The following is a 24,811-nucleotide window of genomic DNA, read 5'->3' as shown; positions in this document are numbered from 1 at the left end:
ATTGTTTCCTGTGATTAATTGGCTGATTTTCTTGATTGTGTTACATTTAGCAAACTTCAGCAGATAAGTGATGTCTTGAATGGTTTTGTGGGTCAGCTTCATCCTGTCTTCACTTCCTGGTGTTGTATCAAGTAGTCATTGTCTTTACAGGGCCGATAGTTATTATATCCACCTTATGGATATTTTCTTTTTTCTTGGGATAGCTGCTGCTAATGGTGCTTTGGGGACACGTTTTAGGGTTCGATTTTCGTTTAACAAATGTTTGGACTATTGACTGGCTCGTTAAATATGTAGAATGTACTCGCTATTAATAAGAATGTTGAGGATTACGTTGAGTCTTTTAGAATATTTTGTTCAGATAACTCCTGTAGGTTTCATGCGGTACATCCGCCTTGGTATACTGGAAAGTTGCGTTCGGTTTTTCGGTTATTTAAAAAAGCTTTCAACGCTAAAACGATTTCAACATAGTATATGCAAATACAGGTAAAAATTTCTAAAACATGAAGAGATTAACTACACGTATTCTTGCATGAATATAAATATTATAATTATTTTAATAGATATTTCACTTTCTCAACTTGAAGAGCTAAACCAGGAAGCCTTAAAGAAAAATTCTATATAAGTTTTTCCTCTCTTATATCATTTTACATTTTTTGTTGTTTCCCTTTTTTTTCTACCTTCTTTTTTTATGCATTATTTTACCTTATATTTTACTCTTCATTTTATATTTTTTAAATAAAAAAATTTTTGTATGCACACCCCAGAACTTACAAAAAGATAATTACTTTATAAAAATATTAAATCCCATACTACACCGACAATAAAATTACTTAGATGTTTCTTCCTTATGTTCACATGTGCAGTACAAAAAACAACAAAATTCACTGGTCAAAAACCAAACTCAAGTTATAATGAGTCTCCTATTCAAATATAATAATATTATCATCGCAGCCCAGATAACCAAATAAATTTTTTTATATGAATTTAATAGCCAAAAATAGTAATAATAGTAACATTATAGTTAAAACCAATTATACAAAGTGCATATACGAGTGTGTGTATTCAAACACATAGGTATGTAGCGTATTTATTAGTTGCACAACATATACTCGTATTTATAAATACTTTGATAAAAGGGACTTAAAATCCTTGAAGCAATGTAATGCCTACTCCTTACAGAAAGTAAATTTTGTAAATGAACGTTGTTACAAATATTTATATATTATATACATAAGTACCTTACAATAAATACATACATACATATGTAAATTAAAATATTTTTATATAATATGTAAATTTATGAAACAAAATATTTACACCTACATTATATTCGTACATATAGTTAACGCAAGATGAATTTATTTGTACATTATAAAATGGTTATCTTGTTAAACATATCTATTATATTGCAAGTCTACTATTAACTGATTTTTATACATAATACATAAAATGTTTGAAAAAAAAAAAACAAAAATATTTTTATACAATTGTTTCTTATTATTATTATTTTTGTTTTAAAGTTTTATTAAAATCTTTAAAGTACTCCTTATTATAAATTTATTAAAGATCTTGTTTATAGTTTATAATGTCAGACATAGAAAAATAAGCATGTTGAACATTTTTTATGTGCCCCATGTGCTTTAGTTTTGTATTCTATTATCCAGCGAAAAAATATTACTGATTTTATTGTCAAAAACATTTAAAAAATTTCGAAAACCAGATTTCTTGCAGTTTTATTAAGAAAGCTGTTCTCAAATGAGGAAATACCGAATTGTGCCTTCTGTTATATAAAATCACTAATTATAGAAAAAAATTTAATTTTAATAAGCCTATGAAAAAATGGCTTAATTTAATGGCTGATTTCATTTTGATCTTAGACGGTAACCAGATAAAGATTTAAAATTTCAAGAGGTTATTTAATATTTAAATAATTTTTAATTAAATATTTTATTCCGTCCATTTCTCCCAGGTTATAAAGCCTGCAAAAATGAGCAAAATAGCTTTTTTGAAAATATATATTTCAAAATAAATTCTGTAAAAGTAAAAAAGTAGCGATAAAAGTCCCCTCATCAGAAATGACCCTGACTAGCCACCCCCCACCTAAAAGTATGCAACAAAATGCAATATTATAATAAATTTCGTTGTTAGCTTTCGTATATCCTAGAACAATTGGAACAACTAAATATTTTCTTTTTTCTTTAAATGCTTATTTACTTTGAATGCAAAATGATAAAAGACTCAACTCAGACTGTATACACATTAAAATAATTTTGTTGAAAGCTAGACGGAAGGAAATTAAAAAACAAAAAAATAAATTTTTTTTTTATTTTTGTAAACGCTAAATTATTCTTTTTTACTTTACATAACTATTAAAAATAATATATAATTGTATATTATGTACATACATGACATGTCAGTACTACTTTCATGTAAAAATGTAACATATAAGTAAGTATGTTCTCCCATACACATACATACATACACATGTATAATATGAATAAACATTTATAGGAGCATTTGGTTATTTTATCAGGATTAATGTAATTTTATTATTCTATGTAAGTGCCTTTTTATTCATAATACCTATATATATATATATATATATAAAATTTCGGACAGAACACATTATGATTTTCAATAGATTTTAACGAATTTTATTCATTTTTTTTTTTTTTTAGTATTAATACTCTCATATTACGGCTATACAATTTAATCTTAATTTCATGAAATAAATTTTTATAATAATTGTATTTATTTTAAATGCTTATTATAATTTTCATATATATTGCATTAACAAATTTATATATATATATATATATATATATATGTAGACTTACACTCATATCTATATTTAATTTTAACAGATTGAAATAAATTTATTTAGTTATGAAACCATCATCAGAGTTGTTTTTTAAATTCTTTATTTGATGATTATAAAAATATTTATGGTATACATTGTGCTATCTGATTCGCTGATATAATTTTTCAATTCAGCATATCTACATAATATTTACATGAGTCTATATTATTTTATATAGATTTTAAGTGCAAATATACATTTTTAAAACAAATACGCACAACCTTTCTTTAAATCATAGCTTGCAAAGCTCTACAGTTCTTGACCAATTACTTAAAAATGTTCCAGCTCTGAAACCGTATTTTATTGAAACAATCAGCAACCTTTTACATAAACGCAGTATATGGCGACATATGTGGTGAAATGCTGCTAATATTGTTGCTATTAATAATATAATTTGTTTATAACTATGATTTCATAGATTACTTAAAAAAATATATTACATATATCCAGCACATTAGGTTTTTGCAATATTGCACTTTTACGATTATTATTTTGCAATATTGCGTTTATAAAAATTTTTAAAATATTTGTAGATAATCATATACAATCTAGATATTGATAATCTGAATAAAAATATATATACAATTGTATGTACAATACAATGGTAAGAAGGTTCTTATACCTTATCTCTTTATATTTTTCCTTTAACTAACTATAACCATGTCCTCACTATAAATTTAGCAAATCTAATAAATAGATTATAAAATTAAATTATTCTATTATTGTGTGCTACACGTAAAATGTGACGTTTTCTCAGTTTTCTTAAGTTAAAAGAGCTTATAAAACATATTAGTCACAAATTCTCACGATAATCCCATATTCAAATTATTAGAAAAAAAATATAACATGGGTTTAATAGTATAAAAGTAAGTCCAAAATTATGTTTTTCCAATTTACAAGAGCTATATATTTTCTAATTATAAAACAATAATCAAAAAGTCAAAATAAACGTTCTTGCCTTATAAAAATTTAGAATAAATAAAACAGGGCCTAGAAGTTGATTTTTGTAATACGTTAAAATTTAAGCGAATTAATTTTCTAATATTGATTTTGTATCAGGAAAATACCTTTAAATTAAAATCCTTTTTGGATTAAATAATAGCAAATTGTTTAAATTAATATGTATGTAAGTATTTGTTTAGTAGTAGATAACAAAAACAACAAAAATATATCAATTTAACAAAAACTTGCGATCAGTAATTATGTATAACAATATTCATGAATGAAATTTTCATAACTCCAAAAAAAAAACGTAACAAAGTGAAAAGTAACAAATATTCAAAGTTAAGTTATGTCAATTAGTGTAATTATATATGTGTTTATAACTTCTACACAAATAATTAATGCTTTTTATATAAAAATTTGGAAATTGAAATGTGGAGTAAAATGTGAAATTTGTTCATTTCTACACTATTGTAGTTATATTTGGTAATTTTTTATGTTGTATTTTTTATTCCGGGAAGTTGGATTAATAAATAAAATTCTTTTTACATATACAAACATCCATTTTTGTTATTTTGAGTTTTCTTATTTGAAAAAAAAAAATAACTCATTTGTTCAGCCATCTGTTACTTTAAAAATAATAATATACACGCAGTGTAATAAACACAACTTATTATTTTTTACAAAGTAAATGTATACTGCACAATTATATATGGTACATAACTTGAATATATGCGTTATTTAAACAAATACGATCAAAAATAATTAAATAGTATATAAATATGTTGCGATTCGTTTATTTCTTATTAAATTTATTTTAATGCAATAAATTGCAATAACAAATCCCAAAATATACCTAGTATGTACTTGCAATTCACAAGGAACTCTTAATTTTTTTGTCGAATGATATACTTTGTTCAATATTTAGGTGTCATACAATATATAATTCATAATAAAAAGTAAAATACAGATTTACAATTGAATAGAGAATGAAATTAAGCTTTGGCAGTTGAGTTTCTCCAACATTTTCTAAAAACACACATTTTAAATTAGAACTTATAAAATTCATAAATAAAAAAAAAAACCCATAATACCAATTTATTAATGTTTAATCGCAGGACGTTATTAATTATTCTTGTTAATAATAAGTATGCAATGTTTTAGTTCATAAATGTGTCCCAACAATACGAAATCCTCTCAAGAATCTACCTACTATATTAAAATATCTTTTTGCACCTCTTCTATATTAATTTGTTCCTGATTCTTGTATTAATTTTTTGTTTAACACTGTGAAATAATTTTTTATACAATTTCAAATGTAATTAATGTGTAAAAGTAACAATTATAATAATATTATTGTAAGATAAATTACGTATGATTGTGCACTATAATACAGAAAATTAAATACACATACATACTATTAAAATTAAAGGTTCCTTTTTTTAAATATTCTCATACAATATATTATTTTGTATTCATAATTTATACATTATTTATAATTATATAAATATATGTTAAATGACAAGGTTGTTTCATATCACCAATTTACTTACTACTTAAAATTTATATACGGTATAATATAAAAAAAAAAGTCTACGTCTACATGGTACATTTAAATAAAAATAAATTTATTATTTTTCCTGTAGCAATATTTTATATCCTATAATTTATAACATGTAAATATGTATGTGTGTATAATACGAGTATTATGTAAGTATTTTCGTTAATAAAATGAACATTTTAAATTTTGTGCGTCCAAATGAAAACATTTTATTCCTGTGTATATTTTTATATTAAAAAATTTTATTGTGATAATTGTTGTTAAATAAAAAAAATGAATAAATGTAACGAAATAAATTTAATGATTTGAAAATGAAAAAAAAAAATTGATTAATTGCATAAACGATTGTATATTTTATAAAATAATTGTTTTTTCTTCTTCTATCATATAATTAAAGTTTTCTTTTAAATGAAAACAAAATATTAACAAAATATTTAAACTTGATTAATAATACACGCAGATTAAAACATTTTCAGAAACTTTAATAATATTTTAACAACAAAGTATATTTTACATAAAAAATTTAAATTAAAAAAAAACTACGTTGAAAAATTGAAAATTGTTACATAAAATTATCTCATACCTACTTACATAACGTATTTATAAAATTTATTATTGTCAAACATACAAGCTCTTGCTACATAACTATTTACCGTTAAATACTAACCTATGTAAGTACCCTCCTCCTTATCTTTCAATTTCTCAAGAAGCGCCACGCCAAGCCAATATTTCATTTACTTTGTGATCTACTTCAATAGCCATTAATGATGACTGCTATCATTATCAGATATCAGACTGAAATAAATTATCTGATGGCGCTCAGACTTAAAGTTTAAATTTAATAATTTTGCAATGAAAATTATAACGAAAAAAAAAATAAAAGTTTGCTAATCACGGTTCCAAACTTAAACAAGAAATTGTCGCCATTTTTTTTTTAAATGCTCAGAATAAAGTAATTTCTATTACTTGCCATTAAAAAAAGTCAAACAGGGCTTACATATATGTACGACTTGTATCACAAAGAAAGAACAAAGAACAAAGACTTGTACGAACAAAGAAAATTGACTAAAAAAAGTTAAATATTTTCCCAATACAAATATGCTCTACTTCACAAAAGGTCTGTCTGGTATAAGAAAGTTTTCAAAAACTTAACAAAACTTGAAAAAGCTTTATAAACTTTTTGTATGCAAAGTGTCTGGGGTAATGCTTTTTAAACAAAAATAAGAGAAAATGACGACATTCATATTATATTAATTTCTATAACTTTTATTAATTTCTATAAACTTACAAATTAATATTGATAAAATATTGTTTGGTACATGGTACATATGTATGTATTTCCATTGCCATGGAGAAATCATTAGTTTTCTCAAAAAATGCATCTACTTTGTATATATAAATTTTTCTTACTTTTTATTCTTAGACTTTTATATTAAACTTATTGACGTTTCCTTTGTTTCATAATTTTTTTAAATAAGATAAACTCATGTGAACGAGTTAACCGTTAAAACGAGTTAGTTTTGAAAGCTAAATTGAGATTTTAATTTTTTTACAGGATAATTTTAATTTTTATCTAGACGTTTTTTTATTAAAGCATCGTCAACTCAGTTTCCAAAAAGTTCAAAATTATTCTACCCCTCACTAGATGGCAGCAGAATATTATTTTCTAAGGCAGAAATTTACGGATTCACAATCATGATTGAGATTGATGAGAATTTAAGTTTACATTGCAATTTTTGTAAATATTTTTTTAAGAACTTTAAATTTAGAAAATTCAAAACCACTTCACTATCAAATGATAAACCGCAACAAAAAAATATTAAAACAGCTAATTACAGTCAATTTTATTCAAATACTTTTGTTTACGCCATTTTTTATTTAATTTCTGTCATTTATTGTTTTATGATTGATTGATGAAATTTTCATGGTCAATCTTTATCAATCCCAAATATGATTGCAAATCTTTAATTGACGTTTAAACGCTGAGTAAAAAAAAAAAAATATACATTTTTACAACGTTCATAATGTACGCAGTACGCTGAATTTATATTGAATTTGAGGAAGTGAGAATAGTTTTTTTTTGGTGATATGAAAATAAAATACCGACTTCAAAATTTAATATTCTGTAATTTCATTATTGCTACATTATCTGTACCAATTGCAGTATCTGCACTTTTCCTAGTCGAAACGGTAACACTTTTCAACTAATTTTTTCTTGCAATTTTCTATCTGTCATTTTAGTATATTTATTGCACTTTGTTTTCTTTTATGATTTAAAAAATAAAAAATTAAAAAATTATTTGATCATACAGATATTTAGACATCAAAATCTGTGAACAAAATGCCGGTTATGTACAATACTGGAGACTGGGTCGACCTGAGACCAGGAAATACCTTTCGGTAATAAAAAACTTGGAAAATAAAATGATTGTTGCATTCATTATTTCTTCAAACATAGGAAAATCGAATTGTACAATATTGATTGGCCTTCTGATTTAGATTTAGAAAAAATGGCCATTTGTGGAGCTCCATATGGTGGTCCCATAGCAATGATAAGAGATTATCAACAAATTTTAGAATACAAAGCGAGCTCTGATAAACCTGTTATCTATATATTTAACTGTGCTGGTTCATTTTTATCAGCAATTAAGGTATATTCTGCATCATTATAATTACATTGTTTTCATTAGTTAAATTAATTTTATTTTTAAGTGGAAACATGGACATTTATTGGCTATGGGATGGAATGAAAGCGAAGAATTGTTATGTGTTCAGAACGATGGTCTTGTATTTATATATGATATGTTCGGACAAGAAAAACATCACCTTAGTATTTGTCAAGAAGCTAGTCTCACCAAAGTTATTAGTGCTAAAATTTTTCCAACACAAACTGGTACTGGTATAGCTGTTATGACAACAAATTTTAGAATATTTTTCATAAAAAATGTAACAGAACCTGGAGGAAAACAAATGCCTGAAATACCAAGTAAAAATTTACATAATGTAATATAAGACAGGACAAGAAAAAATAATTTAATTTTAATTTTAGAGTCAGCAGTAGATCCAACTTGGTGGGAAATTGTAAGTGAAGAACGGAATACGTTCTGTTTGGTTGCGAGAGAAAAAGAACTATTAAAATTAGTACGAGGTCAAACAGCTTGTAATACATACGTAACATTATTCGAAAAACCATTCAAGAGTATCATATTGATGTCTACATCATTTAATCACCGTTACCTCGCAATATATACGAATAATGGCATTATATGGTTGGGGACAACAGATTTAAAAACAAAATTTTGCGAATTCGATACTGGACGAAGTGAACGTCCCAAACAGATTGAATGGATTTTGGATCCAGAAAATTGTCGGCAATCGGATGCGGTTATAATTTCATATTCCAGTTTATTATTAATTGTTAACACTAATGGAGACCAAACGACTTTTATGTACGATCCTGCAACATTTTTAATACCAGAATTAGATGGAATAAGAATTTTAACATATACTTCGCATGAATTGATACAAAAAGTTCCCACATGTGTTTCGAATATTTTTGCCATCAATAGTCAGCAACCAGCAAGTTTTTTATTCGAAGCCCATAAAAAATTTTTAGAAAAAAGTCATCAATCAGATGAATATTTAAATTTAATTCGAAATAAATTTGTTGAAGCGGTTGACGAATGTATTGAAGCTGCGGGATATGAATTTGACCCGGAAACTCAGAAAGTATTAATAAAGGTAAAACAGTTTAGTGACATGTGAAGCTTTTTTTAATAATTTTTTTTAGGCTGCATATTTTGGAAAAGGATTTATTCCATCACATAATCCAGACAGTTATATGGCAGTATGTAGGATATTACGGGTATTAAACAACCTCAGACATCCTAAAATTGGGATGCCTTTAACTTATCAACAGTAACATAAATATTTTATAAAACAATTGACACTTTAATCAATTTAACGGTTAAATCTTTTTAAGATTCTGCAATTTGAAAGCTGATGTCGTTTTAGATCGTCTTGTATTTCGAAAGCATTACGCTATAGCTGTACATGTTGCAAAACATTTGAAATTACCAGAGTCTAGAATACTTGAACATTGGGCTTTCCACAAAATACAATATGATAATGGTAAACATTTTAACTATTAATAGATTCATTTCAAGCCTGAAATGAAAGCTTTGCTTGCAGATGATAAAGAAGTAGCTAGGAAAATAATTGAAAAATTCAAAAATCCAACGGTTCAAGGCGTATCTTTTAGTAATATTGCAGATAAAGCTCACGAAAGCGGGCGTCCCAATTTAGCATTAGAAGTAAATTAGACATCTCCAAAATAACATTTGAAATTACTTTTAATTATGTTTATTTCCCAGTTACTTGACTTAGAACCTAAAGCTTCAAATCAGGTGCCACTCTTATTAAAATTAGAAGAAGGACGAAAAGCTTTACAATGCGCTGTTAAGTCCGGAGATACTGATCTGATTTTAGTTGTTTTAATAAAACTAAGATCAAGTCCCAAATTCAAAAAAGATTTTTCTGTAAAACCATTAAATGAAGATTTTTCTGTAAAAATTTTACATTGAAAACTTTAATTATCTTTTTAGGCTTTAATAAGTGAACAGCCAATAGCAAATTCTCTATTTAAAAAATATTGTAGAATGTTTGAGTTATCTACATTACAAGACATCCTTAATAGTGGAGATGATTTTAGAGCACAAGCAGATTTTACATTAAAAGAAGGAATCGAAAATGGAAATTTAGAGTCAATCCTACCTAATGTAAGCGAAGCTTACAGAAAAGGTCGTTGCACTATTGAAGCGGAACTATGTAGCGATACTCGTAAACTAATGAAGAGTCAACAGAGTTTATCAGAAAAGTATATAGAAAAAAATTATATTTAATATAAAAAAAAAATAGGGAAAATTGTTTTTGTAATTCTGTAGTTATTCGGGATATGGAATTGAATTTTACGGACTAACCGTACAACAAACACTAGAAGCTCTTTTTAGAGTTGGCGACTTAAAATCTGCTGAAAAGTTTAAAAATGAATATAAAATTCCAGATAAACGTTATTGGTGGACTAAAATACAAAGTTTGGCCGAAAAACATCTTTGGCCCGAATTAGAAAAATTGAGTAAATCAAAAAAAAGTCCTATAGGTTATGAGCCTTTTGTAGAAGTATGTCTTCAGATGGGTAAAAAAGATGAAGCTGAAAAATATATTGCCCTATGCCGTGACGATAAGAAAGTAAAATGGTATATCAGAGCAGGGTAATTTAAATTAATCTAAATATCTTTATTAACAAACTTTTTTACAATTTGTATAAATTTTTAGGAAACTGGAGAAGGCGGCAAATCTAGCATTTGAACAAAAAGATAAAAATAGTTTATATATGATCAAAATGAATGCAATAAAAAATAATGAAACTATATTACACGACAAGGTACAGAACTTAATACAACAAATACCAAATGAAAAGTAAAAGTGAATTTTTGAATTATTATTACATTTTAATGTTTTGTTTCTATATGAAAAAATTTTAAATATATATATATACATAAGATAATTACTGATGAATGTGATACATCATTTATTTAAATGTTCACTAAAGGAAATAAAGCATTTTACAATTTCAAAATAATTATAAATGCATTTAATTTTCAACAATTTTCGATATAGGAATATTTTATATAAGTACAACGCTAACAAAACCTATTGACTGCAAACTGTAAATAACATAGAATAGTAATGAATAAAGTATTCTTTGGAATTATAAAATAAACTGAGAATTTCTGAGTCAATTCATTGAAATTAAAGACGATTTTATTTTTAACATTTTAACTACACTTTTTATTTGTTTAAATTCATGCAGTGCATGTTAATATAATATTGAATATTTTTTTTTTACTTTTAATGCTTTTTGTTAATTTTGTTGATTTTTATGTTTTTATGAAATGCTTTATTAGACATAATGTATGTATGTAATTTAAGAATATTTTCTATGAGATTTACACAGGATTTATTTTTTTCAAAAAAAAAAAAAAAGTTTACGTATACGTTGATAATTTTTAATATTTTGTTTATGTTATCCAATTTTTTGTATAATATGTTTGCGCTTATTTTAGCTATTTAAGTGTAAATGCTTTTACATCTATTTTATTAATTTATTTTTTTTTTGTTGTAGTTTTTAACATAACACTTATTTTAACATGATTGTTTTTATAAAGATATTTTAATTAATACGGTTATGAAAAAATTGAATATCTTATAAAATATATAATAATTTTATTTTATTTTTGTTTCTACATTAACTTTAGCTCATACCACTTACATTTATAATAATTTCCAAATGAAGTGTTATAATTTTTTTAAAAAATATTTTTAAAGAGAAATAAAATGAATAAGGCCAAAACAAATTAAGAAAGCCTTCGTGCAATTATTTTAAAAACTTTCAATTTTTTCCAATATTATTAAAATTGTAAAAACACTTAATATGGTTAAAATGTTAATGTTTCTTTTTATTAAATTATAACTTATTTTTTGAAAATTTTTTAAATTTAAAATTTATAATTAAATTATGTAATACTACTGTATTACCGTATTATAATCGAACTACGTGTAATATACCCTAAAAAAAAGTCATTTTATTATAAAAAAAAAATTAAATATTTGTTTCATCAATTGATTTTTTTTTTTGCAGCAACTTCAGTTTTTGCACTTCATTTAGAAAATTTTTTGTCTCAAATTATTCACTTTTAGTAATTACACATTTTAAAAATTATTTAATTTTTGATAAGAAATCTTTACTGTCTGAAAAAGAAATTACGAAAAAAGCATTAAAATGTAATCTGCTTAATATTTAATTTTATATTTCTGTAAATTGTTATTTTCATCAAAGTTTAAATAGATTCTGATTTATTTCGAACAAATACAGCAGTCTTATATAAGAATTTTTTTGTTTTGTTTTTTCTTTTTGTTCTTGTAAATATTTTCTCAAAGGAGTTATATTAAACTTTTTTTTTCTTACTTTTGTTTTTTTTTTTATTTATTTAATTTTATTTAATAAGTATGCTTATATCTTACTTTATTACATCAACAGATTAATTTACATCTATATTTAATAATTTAATATTCAAATTTTTAATGTTCCGGTTGATATTTTAGTATATTAATACCAAAAGATTATCATAAAAGAAATCATTTTAAGCAGAAAAAAAAATAGCATATACATTTTATTATGCTTCTTTTATTTCGATTTTAAATTTATGTTTGAACTGAAAACAATTACATAATATGAATGTTATAACTGAAATATGAAAATCAAATAAATTTTGCATTTAATAAAAATTGAAAATTAAATGGTGTTTTAAATACGTCTTGCACTATTAAATAATTTAATACATCTTGACACAAGGAGTTGTAAAAAACGGATCAAATTTTTTATAATAAAAAACAGAAATTTAGAAAAAAATATGAACAAGGACAAATGTATATTGTAATTTCTCTCAGCATTTCAATTTACTTTAATATGGATTTAAAAAACAATATTTTTAAGGATATTAAATTTCTTCATTAAAATATTAGAATTGATGATTATTTACATCTTACACAACGCAAAATACAAATTAAATAAAATATAATTCAAGTTTCTTTCAATTTATATGTATCAGAAACAACGTTGTTTTAAAAAAAAAACAATTTTTGCTGCAGAATATGGCAGAGGCAAATTATTTCTAAAAGAAAATACATAAATTTACAAAAAAAAAAAAATAGCTTCTTCTTGGCAATTATAAAAAACTTTTTTATTAAAAGATCTTTATTATTTGATTAATCTTATTATATGTATATATTTCAAAAAATGTGTATCTATGAATTACATTTAATATTATTATTTATAATTTATATTATTATGATTACTATTCATTATTATTATTATTATTATTATTATTACTTTAAAATAGGAATCAAAATTCTATGAATATTAAAATTATGTACAATATTATTGAGAATCTCGTAAGAATTAACACCAAATAGATTGTATTCAAAAATATGTTTCGATTTTTGTTTTTTTTTAAATTTAAAATCTTTTTTTATATATTTTTTTTAAGATTAAAAAAATTTAGACAAAATTATAATTTAATTATGAAGAGCTTTTTATAATTCCCACATATCATTAAATATTTTTTCAAATCAGATGGGATAAGGCCGTTTCAAAATATAAAATGTGCTCTGGATATTCAAATGTAAGAAATTGACTGGACCTAAAATAAAACTTTTAAAGTTTCGTCTTATGAAATTTTTGATTATGTTTAGAACTGACAAGTTATTTTTTTATTACATTCATGAAAATAATAATTACGGATTAGTTAATGGCAGAGTAAGGAAAAAATAATCTATTATAAAGCAATTATAGCCATAATGCTATTAAATAAATTACAATAATACAAAGTAAATCAATATCTACTTGAAAAACTACTTTAAAAAAAAAGAAAAAATGTGATATTCGCTTATCAAATATTTCTGTGTAGCTTTCTTTTTTCGTTTAAAATCGAAAAACATAAAATTATAAATTTACATCTTTTACACAGTGTTTAAATATACGTTCAGTTTTTAATTTATTTTTATTTTTTTTTTTTCATTTTAAAGCTTATTTTTTTCTTTTTCTTGAAAAACAAAATTGCATGTATATAAATTACATTTAATTTAACATTACTTATTGCACAAACCTTATTGAGAAATAAAATTGTTAAATTACTAATTATATAAATAAAAACTAATTTTATTATAATACATGAGAACTTAAACATACATAATTATATAATATGTACATACAAATATAATATTATATTTCTAATTAATAAATATAAGCATATTTTTTAATTATTCGTACATCAATTGTATATATATAATATGTATTCATATATTATTATACTATATTATTAAATATTAATAATTAATTATTATTATTATTATTAAATGTGTGTCTCTTATAAATTAATAGGATTTATTTTGAATAAAAATTTTTTTTTTAATTTTTTTTTTTAATTTTTTTTTTTTTACATAAAAATGAATACATCAGCGTTTAGCAATTAACATTATTTGAAAAATGTTACATGATGTAATTTTCTTTATTTTGATATCGCATAAAAATTAATTTATGGCAATCGCCAACCCTGATAAAAGATAGCGTTTTACATTAAATTTTCTTTTTTATTTCAATAATTTAAAAATAATTTAAATAATATTATTATTAATTTAACGTAATATTTACCTACTATTATGACTAGGATATTAAGACTTTTTTTTTATTTTAATTCAGTAAGTTTTCAAGCATATTCTTGTGAAAGTTATAAGCTAGTAACAAGATTCAATTTTAATTTTATTTGATTAAGATTATAAAGAAAGCGTGTTTGAATTAGTTTTTTCAGTATTTTTTTTTTTTTGTTTTTTATCAAATGAAGGGTAAATTTTTTCTAAGATAGTTTTTGTTTTTTACATTAGTTTTGGTTAAAGATTTATCTAACTAAAAAAATTTACAATTACATATTTATCATAAAAGGTTTACAATTTTAGGAATTCCTACTGGTAATTTATTTTCAACTAATATTTTTCATAATTTATTATAAAGATCGTTCAAAATTTTTAAAATGTTGAAGAATTCTAATGTTGAATTTTTTTTTGTTTTTGCAAAATTATGAATAAGATTTTGAAAAAAGTAAAGAGGGTACAATAAAAAAATAAATTGATTTTAATTTAATTCAACAAAGCAAAAAATAGAAATGGTCTCAATTTACCTTCTTAATTTCGTATGATAGGATGTTATATATGGCTAATAAAATTTTACATTATTTTCTTCTATTATATTTCAATTTTTAATTAAATAAAAATAACTTTGCTATTAGAACTGTTACATTCATACTATTAGAACTGACATTAATTTATAATTTTTAATCTGCACGAAAATATTTAATTAATCATGGATATTTTTATATTCTAATGAAATTATTGTAAATTAAGTAAGCAAAAAAAAAAAATTTATGAAAGTTTAGAAATTTTCCAAAATTTTGTTTATGTTTTTTTTTGTAAATTTTATATCTGACAAATATAATATTAATAATGATGTTTCTTTAAAAATTTATATTGTAAATTTTTATAAAATTTCAGACATTTAATTTGGAAAGCAATATATGTTTAAATACATACATCCAATATTATGTTAATATAAGTTTGTCAATAATTTCACATACAGGATCTCTCATTTTTACATAATTTTCTTCCCGTTTCTGAAAGAAATATTTGTTGCTTTATCAAATTGAATAAATTTTAAGATAATTATTTTCATAAAGTAATAATTTCAAAAAACATGTAAAATTTTTTATGCGTACATGAATAATTATGTTTTTTTTTTCTTATTTTACATTTTATATAATTACAATTTACACTTAGAAAACATTAACAACCTGATTCTTTTTTATTTTGATATATTCTATAATAGCTATATATTATCTTTCAATTAAATTTATTAATTTTATTAAATGAAAAATTTTTATATAAACATATAAATTGTATATAAACATAAGGAAAAGCAACATATAAGTAACGATGAGAATTGGTATAATTTAAATTTCTTTTTTTAATTTTACACGTTTTACTTTAAAAATAAGCATTTCAATTAATAAATGAATACAAAATGAAATTTGATATATTGTTGCACAAAAAGATTAAGTATTTCATTAAATAATTCGAAAAATAATTTAAACAAAGTATATGTACAGAAATCGCAATTTAAACCTGCTATATTCCAACAATATATGTAAAATAATGTAACAATCATTGTTATTCAATTTTATGATTTATACATATATGTTCATTTTTGTGATAAACCGTTTTTTACATAATTTTCTTTAATAACTTTCATAGAATTACAACTTTAATACTATACAACCTTAACTTCTTTTCTAATTTAGTTGAATTTATATTTGAAAGAATAGAGTTAATGTAAAATTAAAATAACCCAATCAAAATTGTGAAGATTCTCCTTTTGAAAATCATTCAACCAGGAAATTTAATTACTTCTATTTCTTTGAAAGCACTGATAAAATTTATAAATGCAAAGCATTAACGTACTCAAAATTATTCATTTGAAATGTCAACTGCATATAACAAATGATGTAAAATGTATTTTTTTTTACTTCGTTATTAAAATTTAACAAAAAACATTTTGAAATTTAGGTAACCGCACTGAAAACTTTTTCTACTGATATTATGTCATAAAAAAACAGTACATATTTTGATTTGTAAAAAAATATGTTTCTTATAAAAGATAAGGTACACAGCATTTAATTAAGCAATTATTGCACTTTGAATTCTTATTTAATAATTTTTTTCTTTACATATACATAAATTTAAGGTTATATAGTATTTTTCCTGCAATTTTTTATAGAGATTGGTTGAATAAAAATAAAAAAAAAATATTAATTCGAAATTAAAAAAAAGACAAAAGTTATCACACAACATTCATCACTTCATCAAAGAAAAAAATATATACTTTAAAAAACAATCAAATTTCCTAAGTTTTTGAAAATAGATGATTGATATCACGTTTTTAATCCATTTTAGTAAATTACATTATGTTAATATTAAGATAATTTTACGTCATTATACAGTAATAAGATGCAAAAATGTACTATCATTTTAAGTATACATATTATATTCTGATATTCTAAGGATGCGTTATATTAAGCGGCCAGATTAACTGGTGCCTTATATATTATACACAAACTAAAACTTATAGTTTTTTGTATTAAAATAATTTTACTAATTTTACATCTTATTCTATTTAAGATTACTTAGCAAATAACAACAAAACTAATTTTATTGAAATCTGTAATTCATCATTAAAGTATTCTTCTTTTAAAATTTTCTCTCTATAAGGAGACTGACAATCAAAAATAATCAAATTATAAATAAATTAAAATATAGGAAAAAATAAAAGAAATTATAAATATATAGTAATAAACAATAAATACCACTTACAGTGATAAAATGTTAGATCCACTGCACCTTTCAGTAATGCTTAATTTAAAGAAAACATTTTGCATTTTATGTTTAAGTAAATTATTACAATTGCTACACTTAATACATAGTTTTAATAATTTCCTTAAAAAAATGATAAACCAAAATTTCTTAAAATATTAAGAACTATACTACTTGTGCAGCTATTGCAAATATCTCAAAACTAATGTTTTATAACAATATTTACAAAACTTAAAATATTATAAAAATTTCTTTTGATCAAACTAAATTAAATTTACATACATACATACATCAATGTATACATTAGAAATTTTAAATTATTTAATTTATATACAGTTCCAAATTATTTTATTTACAAAATAAAATCAAATGCTCTTAATAAATTATTTAATTAAGGAGGCAAATCTTAAAATTTAGCATGAACTTAATTGCACAGCGAATCCTACAAAAAAAAAATAATAGAAAAAGGAATACATATAAAAAATTAATAAAAATCTTAATTTTTTTACAGTAATATTTTCTAAATTGGTGGCAATTTTCAAAATTTGTTCATTAAATATCTTAACAATTAATTCACAATATAAGAGTAATCCGTTGATGGATTTCAAAAATATGAAAAAATGAATGTGATTATATATACATATATGTATGTAATGTAATCCAATAACAATAGTATTTTTTTTTGTTTTTTTTTTTTTGTTTTTTTTTTAATATTTATTAAAATTAATAATGTTATTTTCTTCTCATTAATAATGTCTTGAGTATAGGCTACGTGTCATCGCCGTTCGGTTTTTCATTTAATACCCCACCATGGACTGTTGTAGGTCCTGTAGTTAAAAGAGTTATTCCATTTCCATTTGTACCCAGAATAGTAGCTCCAGTTATAGTATTGCCGGCTGCAGTAAGCGTTTTCGTAATTTGTTGTGATTGTTGCTGCATATTTGGGCTGATTGGAGTTAGTGGAAGATTTTCAAAAGTATTACCCTGATTATGGTTATTGTTGTTATTGGTGTTTGTATTAGTTGATATTGAATTTCCCGTGGAAGTCAATTCGAATTTTAATTTTTCATTCTGTGCAATACTGTTATTGGCACTTGTCGACGCTATTGTTGCAGTTAATTTTAATATTTTATTAGCTGCTATTAAGTTCGCAGTTGTTGCCGGTTTTCCTGAAGTTGTTTTTATAGATATTAAACCTAAATTACCTTTAAGAATATTGCTGGCAATATTAGTGCTGTTCACAGTTGCTGAATTTTGATTTATAGTAGTGTTTGATGGGACCAAGCCGGTAGGAGCAACTGATATTGTTGTTGCAGAAGATGCTATTGGTTGAATAGAATGTTGAGTAATTATAGAAGTTTGCTGACTTTGATTTACAGTACTCAAAGATAAAGTACCGCCAATATTGGAACTTAATGAACTGCTTCCTGATAAATTACTAACACTAGATGGACTTGATGAACCAATGGACTGAGAAGGGGAACTTCTTCCATTCTGGGAGTTATTAACAATATTATTATTACTATTTAAGTTATTAGTACTGTTTATATTAATGTTATTATTAACGTTGTTATTGTTATTAATATTATTCCCATTTATTATATCTGGAGATGAATTATGTGATGATAGGGCGTGACTTTTTAAGCCCTGTGCTGTTTTATAACTTTTTCCACAATGGCATTTGTAACCCTTTCGGACCCTTAAAAAACAAGTTAAGAAATGTTTTTTAAATCAAATATTAAAAAATTTACTTTATACTTACTTTCCATCTTTCTTATGACCGTTTTTGGAATGATACTTTATACCATTCACATTTTTATATCGCTTCTTACATCCAGGCACAGGACACGCAAATGGTTTCTCGTTTCCTGGGGTCCCACTGGAAGAACCAGAATGTCTGCGAGTTGTGAGTGTATAAGATTAATTCGATTTCAAATATTTTTTCAGAAAACATTTACCTGCTGCCATATCGCATAATGAACTCTGAACTGAATTCTTCAGTGGTCCAAGAGTCATTACTATCTTCCGACTCTGACACCATCATTTCGTCTTCATCCAGTTCACTTCCTGAACAGTATAAAAGACAAAAATAACAAAATAGTAATTCGTATCTTGTTTCTAGGTAGAAACCAACCTGTTGGAGTGTTACTTCTGTTAGAAGAAGACATACTATAGCTATGGTGTTTAATTGCCAACTTTCTTTTCAAATCTACAGAATGAGCCCCAGATGATATAAAAGGGCTTTCCTTACGTGTAGCATCAATAAATCTAAGAACATAACTTAAAGGTAAGCAGGTGGGCTGAGCCTGTTCCTTTTGTTCAACTACTTTTGGGTCGTAGTCTACAAAGGAATAATAATTAATAATTTAATATCTGAAATAAGAGAAATTTAAAACTTTAATATAAACAAATATGTATTTATAAATAAAAAACATTGACAAGATTATACACAGCTGAGAGAGGTTTTATTTTATTTGATAAATCGATGATAAACATGAACCTCCAATTGTTCCCCACACCCCCGCCCATTAACTACGTTGTCATGGTTATTTTAAAATATTATTTTTAAATTAATATTAAGATTTTCAAAATAATACCTATATGTGTTGATTCAATATGTTCTATTAAATCCATTAAAGTTGGAAAAGTTATACCACAGCCATCGAATTTGCAAATATTTAGGAGAAAAACTGCCATCTTCACAGTTTTAGTTTCTACTCCTTCTCTCACTCTCTCTCGCTCTCACGAAGATAGATGGTTATGCAATTGGCTTTGGTACTTTTTTATAATCAAATCGTCATTATTTTAAAGGAGCGAATTATATATATGTTTACCACATTTTCAAATATTCTTTAATATTTTTAAATAATAAACTATCTATTTCTAAGCAATTAAAACTAATTTTTTTCCAAAAAATTTGATGAACGAAACGAACTACTACAGAGAGTAGCCTCTGACGTTGTTGTTGCTTTTTATGTTAAAAATCGATCCACAAAAGTAGCACAAGCTGTCAATGAATCAAATGGCTCCCGTTGAAAACAATACGTCAAAAATTAAGAAAAATGATACGTAGCAACAAAATATGAGTTTTCCCAGGCAGTCAAAAATAAAAATTTTAACTTTTTTCAACAATTCACTCATTGTTGTAATTTAACGAAAACAAAAACTTTTTTTTCTGATTTTTTTTATTTTAAAAAAGAGTTTTGTTAAAAAATTAAATCATTATTTCAGTTAAACAGTTTCAGAAATCCAAATACAAGACGATTTTTTGATTATTTTTAAGTTCAAAATATGAATACTGTCAACGATTCCGAAAACTCTTCGTCAAATAAAAATAATGAATACACACAACTGTATGTACGAAAATGAAATTTGTTTTTATAATTCACTTGTTTACTTGTTAATCCATTTCATTTAATTTTGAGTTTTATTTTCATCCTCTTTGGAAAACAAGCCCTATTTTTTAACGAAAGTCGACGTGACGTAAACTTTTTTTGACATAAACATATCTGTTATAATTACACACTTCATACACATAATGCTTTTCATGATCTTCATACCCCATATAAAGATATATGCATGAGAAGAAAAATTGGTACAACTTACTTCGATATGTCCACATTTGTGAAGATAACATTAACCACTAAAAATTAATCGATTAATATTTTAAGCCAAAATTTACTCTTTCCCACTTCTCCAATACGAAACTTATAATTTTACTATATTTCTTAATTGCAATATTTTCCATTACTTTCCATTTACAATTATTCCATACTGCTCAGATTAGTGGTTTTACTTATTTAGATGTTGAGCTGGTTGGTTTGTTTTTCTCTTTCCACTTTTTATTTATCGTGTTAGGTTGATTGACTGTTATTTCCCATAAAAATATAATTTAGCCAATTCAAATTGAATGAACCTATTAAATTTACATCACTCTCTTTGTAATTTGAATTAATACAACGGTTTTATAATTACAGAACGTGAATGTTAATCGGGAACTCATGAAGCGACATATCTTGAATGCAAACGTATTTAAAACATAGATCGTAAACTGTTGTCAAACGTTGATAGTTACCTAACACTCTTAACCAAATGGTTAGCAAGTAAAGGTTAAAGCAAATCATATTATTTATGAATTACTTTCGATTTTTATTCGATATGTAAAATTATATTTAAGACTTTAAAACATTTGATTTTAATTTTAGCGGTATTACTTTATAATTTGATTATCGTGAAAAGATTTTCGTATTCGGAAAAATGGTAAGGTGGCACCACTCCTATTAATTTGTTTGGTTCTACCTTGTAATTTTTGTAAATACGAAATTCATTTCACGAAAGTTGCATTAAATATTAAGGTATAATCAAGCACTAAAGACGCACTAAGGATCTGTCTCCAAGGCAGACTATCTGTCCTGAATTTGGCTCTGTTTACCGTATTACTATATAAACATATCTATATCCCGTAGATTGTGTACATCACATCATGTCACATGTGTATACTTATTACTTAAGCTCTTTTGTTTTTTTTTTTAAATATGAAGAAACGGGGTCGTGCAGGCGAAACAGACTATAAATAACTACCTAATTACCTTCTTCAATTAAATTCAACTGTAAATTGCATGTAGTATGCATTACTTATTAAGCTTCCGATAATTCAGGCAGGGTTTCAATTATTATTTGAAATTGTTCATGGATCTTGTTTGATATATGTACATATGGGATGGCAGCATTGCGCTCTATAAATGCCTTAAAAAAATACGAATGTTTTCAATCAGATGAAAATAAGTTTTATATTCTTGATCTGTAAATCCTAACATCTCTTCTTAGATTGCAATATGTTAAATTGTTGTTTATGCAAACAAAAGAAAAGAAATTTTAGATATTTTCTTGCTTAAATAATACATAAATTCCTGGATAAAGTAGAGTACAGCTACTTATTGCATTTTGGGCTAAACTATTGATTATAATACTATGTATGTACATATAAATGTTAAAATTCTTACGAATGTTTTTCAAAGTTTAAATAGATTTTTGATTCTCCAATAGAACATAACGTAAGCAAGTTCAAAATAATTCATGCCAATATCTAATCAATTATATATACCTGCTTTTCACAAGTGTGTCACACTATCGGATTACTCATCGTGATTCGATTTGGGCTATATTAAAAATTTTACTTATTTTCTGTATAAATTTCATCACTAGTGACCCCTTATTTCCTTCTGCAAAGCGAACATTTGCTATCTGATTATACATACCTACCTATAATAAAAGTTTGTGTATACGAAGGAAAAAAATTTTTTTAATGCATTTCTGAAAGGAAAGTATGTACCAATCCAAATGTAGCATGTACAAAAATTTAAAAACATACAATTTTAATAGCTGTTGTTTAGCTTATTAGTTCAAGAAAAAAGGCTCTTTTCATTGCAGCTAATAGAATAATGTAGACCTACATATTTGTCATGGCAATTTTATTTACATGAGTACTTATATCATTGTTTGTAATGTTGCTCTAAAAACATTTTGTGATGCTGGTAATATTTATACCTATTTGCATTGTATATTATTATTCAACTAGCTACTAAATAATTAAATCATCCCCTATAATATACAGGTAGTAGTAATAGGTGAATTATTCATTATACTAAGAAAAACCTAAAATGAAATTACAAATTTTATTTAGAGCAGTTATTTCATAATGAATACCTATTAATTATCAAAAATATTTAAATGTAATAATCCAGTGACAGTAGATACATAAATATGTACTTTTCTATCTGATTAAATTTTAGGTAAAAAATAAGTGGAGGTAGAAATTATAGGTAAAAAAATAAGTGTAGTACAAATAGTACATGTTCCCCTTGTTTCACTTTATGGCTCATTTCTTAATTAGTAATTTAATTCGTTCGTACGTCAGCATATAAATTTTTTAAGTGTGTTTTAAGTTATTTAATATTTACTTAAAAATAATGCAATTATTGTTATCAAATGAAGATTTTAAACTCAGGTAAAATCAAAGTAAAAATATTTCAACACTTGCTTGTTTCGAAAATGACCATGTTTTTTTTTTTGTATTTAAAATTAAAATCCTTCTGCTATCTAAAATTAATTTTTTTTTGACACATTGAATAACAAAAAAAATCCTCTATAAACTTGGAATATGAACCATTTCTGTAATACAATTACCTTGTTTGTACTACACCATTGCCGCTCGACTGCCACGATCCATTACTTTCACCTTTCATATTTTTCATTTAGTGTAAATAATAAAAGTCGCCATTTACATCTTAAATTTTTATTTAAAAAAAATAATAGTGATAACAGAAAATCTGCTTTATAATGTTGATGAAAACACAAATATTGCAAGAGTTAATATAAGAACTTAGCACAAAATTTCTACCAATTTTTTTAAGTCTTATTTTACTAAAATTATGAACCAACAATAATATTGTTAATAGGAATATGAATTAGTTTTACGAAAAATCCAATGAAACCCATTATACAAAATCCAATTGCTGTTGCTATTGCTATCTTTTGAAATTCTTTTCTGTCTGGTTTTGTGCATCTTTTCACAAGCCTAATGGAATCTTTAGCAAAAGCACGTCCAGGTTCACAAAATTTAACGATTTTATCCATTTTTATTCAATTTTTTAATTTAAAATCAATTTTAATGGAATTTGTCTGCTAATCTAATTTGATCTTTCTGCTTTTAAATAAATGTATTTACTTAATTGCAATTAAAATCTGCGTACTAGATGAAAACGACAGTCGACAAATAATAATGCTTTCTACTTAGTAGATATATAATTGTAAGTAAGCTACATACAAATTTCGTGTCTGACACGAAGTTCCACGTCGACGTAGAGAATTTTAAAAAACTTCAGTAAGATTCGAAAATAATGTGATGTAGCAACGTTTAGCTTTATGCAACATCAAATTGTTGCTATAATATACATATATATTTTTAAAATAAAATACACATAACCAAAATTACATATGTATAAAAATTCAACTTTTAAGTGCAATGGCGTGAAATATTTTGATGATGTTTTAATTTTGTATAAATTTTAAAATTTAAATAAATATGCTATTGAAATCAAATATAAGTAATTAGTGCAGGTTTTGAAAAAAGATCCTGACAGAAAATATTGCATTAAAATTTTTGTTATTACGCTCAGCCCATCTTCTAAAACAAAGTTTAAAATAAAACAATTTACACTAAGGATTTATACCACGACTGATTTTTGTAATGTCAAGATTTATAAACTATATGTATATTCATGTAAGCACTAAGGTGATATTCCGACAATCTAAGAAGGGCTCCTAAAAACACCTGTATGACAAACATTTTTTAAAATTAAAATTATAAAATTAATGTCAAATATTATGGGCTCCGCAGACATGCAACTTTT

General features: G+C 24.3%; 3 protein-coding genes across 4 annotated transcripts; 1 reads left to right on the top strand and 2 right to left on the bottom strand.

Annotated features, from left to right (window-relative positions):
• The first annotated feature begins 7,613 nt into the window (after positions 1 to 7,613).
• On the top strand, positions 7,614 to 10,955 carry LOC129611851 (vacuolar protein sorting-associated protein 16 homolog). The gene is made up of 11 exons (XM_055525249.1): positions 7,614 to 7,763; positions 7,822 to 8,014; positions 8,076 to 8,349; positions 8,413 to 9,104; positions 9,154 to 9,281; positions 9,346 to 9,494; positions 9,555 to 9,676; positions 9,737 to 9,901; positions 9,968 to 10,239; positions 10,307 to 10,633; positions 10,698 to 10,955. Exons 1-11 carry the CDS (start codon positions 7,705 to 7,707, stop codon positions 10,843 to 10,845), a joined length of 2,529 nt encoding a protein of 842 aa, XP_055381224.1. The 5' UTR covers positions 7,614 to 7,704; the 3' UTR covers positions 10,846 to 10,955.
• Positions 10,956 to 18,050: 7,095 nt separating this feature from the next.
• LOC129611750 (homeobox protein 5) lies at positions 18,051 to 20,357 on the bottom strand. Of its 2 annotated transcripts, XM_055525049.1 has the most exons (6): positions 20,234 to 20,305; positions 19,997 to 20,177; positions 19,534 to 19,740; positions 19,358 to 19,466; positions 19,162 to 19,296; positions 18,051 to 19,098 (listed from the first exon to the last, which is right to left on the bottom strand). In XM_055525049.1, exons 2-6 carry the CDS (start codon positions 20,094 to 20,096, stop codon positions 18,168 to 18,170), a joined length of 1,482 nt encoding a protein of 493 aa, XP_055381024.1. In that variant the 5' UTR covers positions 20,097 to 20,177; positions 20,234 to 20,305; the 3' UTR covers positions 18,051 to 18,167. The 2 variants fall into 2 exon arrangements, with proteins under 2 accessions (XP_055381024.1, XP_055381023.1); XM_055525048.1 differs by having other exon boundaries at positions 19,997 to 20,357.
• A 3,321-nt stretch (positions 20,358 to 23,678) lies between these two features.
• Positions 23,679 to 24,255, bottom strand: LOC129612039 (protein transport protein Sec61 gamma-2 subunit). The gene has a single exon (XM_055525482.1). It carries the CDS (start codon positions 24,033 to 24,035, stop codon positions 23,829 to 23,831), a length of 207 nt encoding a protein of 68 aa, XP_055381457.1. The 5' UTR covers positions 24,036 to 24,255; the 3' UTR covers positions 23,679 to 23,828.
• Positions 24,256 to 24,811: the final 556 nt, after the last annotated feature.

The sequence above is a fragment of the Condylostylus longicornis genome, unplaced genomic scaffold, assembly GCF_029603195.1.
Source record: "Condylostylus longicornis isolate FDR11 unplaced genomic scaffold, ASM2960319v2 ptg000055l, whole genome shotgun sequence".
In the NCBI taxonomy this organism is placed as follows: Eukaryota; Metazoa; Arthropoda; class Insecta; order Diptera; family Dolichopodidae; genus Condylostylus; species Condylostylus longicornis.
This window is presented reverse-complemented; position numbering and strand designations above follow the sequence as displayed.

Bases quoted from the DNA above. Each gene is read 5' to 3' on its own strand.
- LOC129612039 (XM_055525482.1), bottom strand. From the start codon at position 24,035: ATGGATAAAATCGTTAAATTTTGTGAACCTGGACGTGCTTTTGCTAAA.
- LOC129611851 (XM_055525249.1), top strand. From the start codon at position 7,705: ATGCCGGTTATGTACAATACTGGAGACTGGGTCGACCTGAGACCAGGA. The intron at 9,282-9,345 runs GTAACATAAATA...AATCTTTTTAAG, and splicing joins ATGCCTTTAACTTATCAACA to ATTCTGCAATTTGAAAGCTG. The intron at 10,634-10,697 runs GTAATTTAAATT...ATAAATTTTTAG, and splicing joins AAATGGTATATCAGAGCAGG to GAAACTGGAGAAGGCGGCAA.
- LOC129611750 (XM_055525048.1), bottom strand. From the start codon at position 20,096: ATGGCAGTTTTTCTCCTAAATATTTGCAAATTCGATGGCTGTGGTATA. The intron at 19,741-19,996 runs GTATTATTTTGA...ATTCCTTTGTAG, and splicing joins TATTGAATCAACACATATAG to ACTACGACCCAAAAGTAGTT. The intron at 19,467-19,533 runs GTTGGTTTCTAC...TATACTGTTCAG, and splicing joins CAGAAGTAACACTCCAACAG to GAAGTGAACTGGATGAAGAC.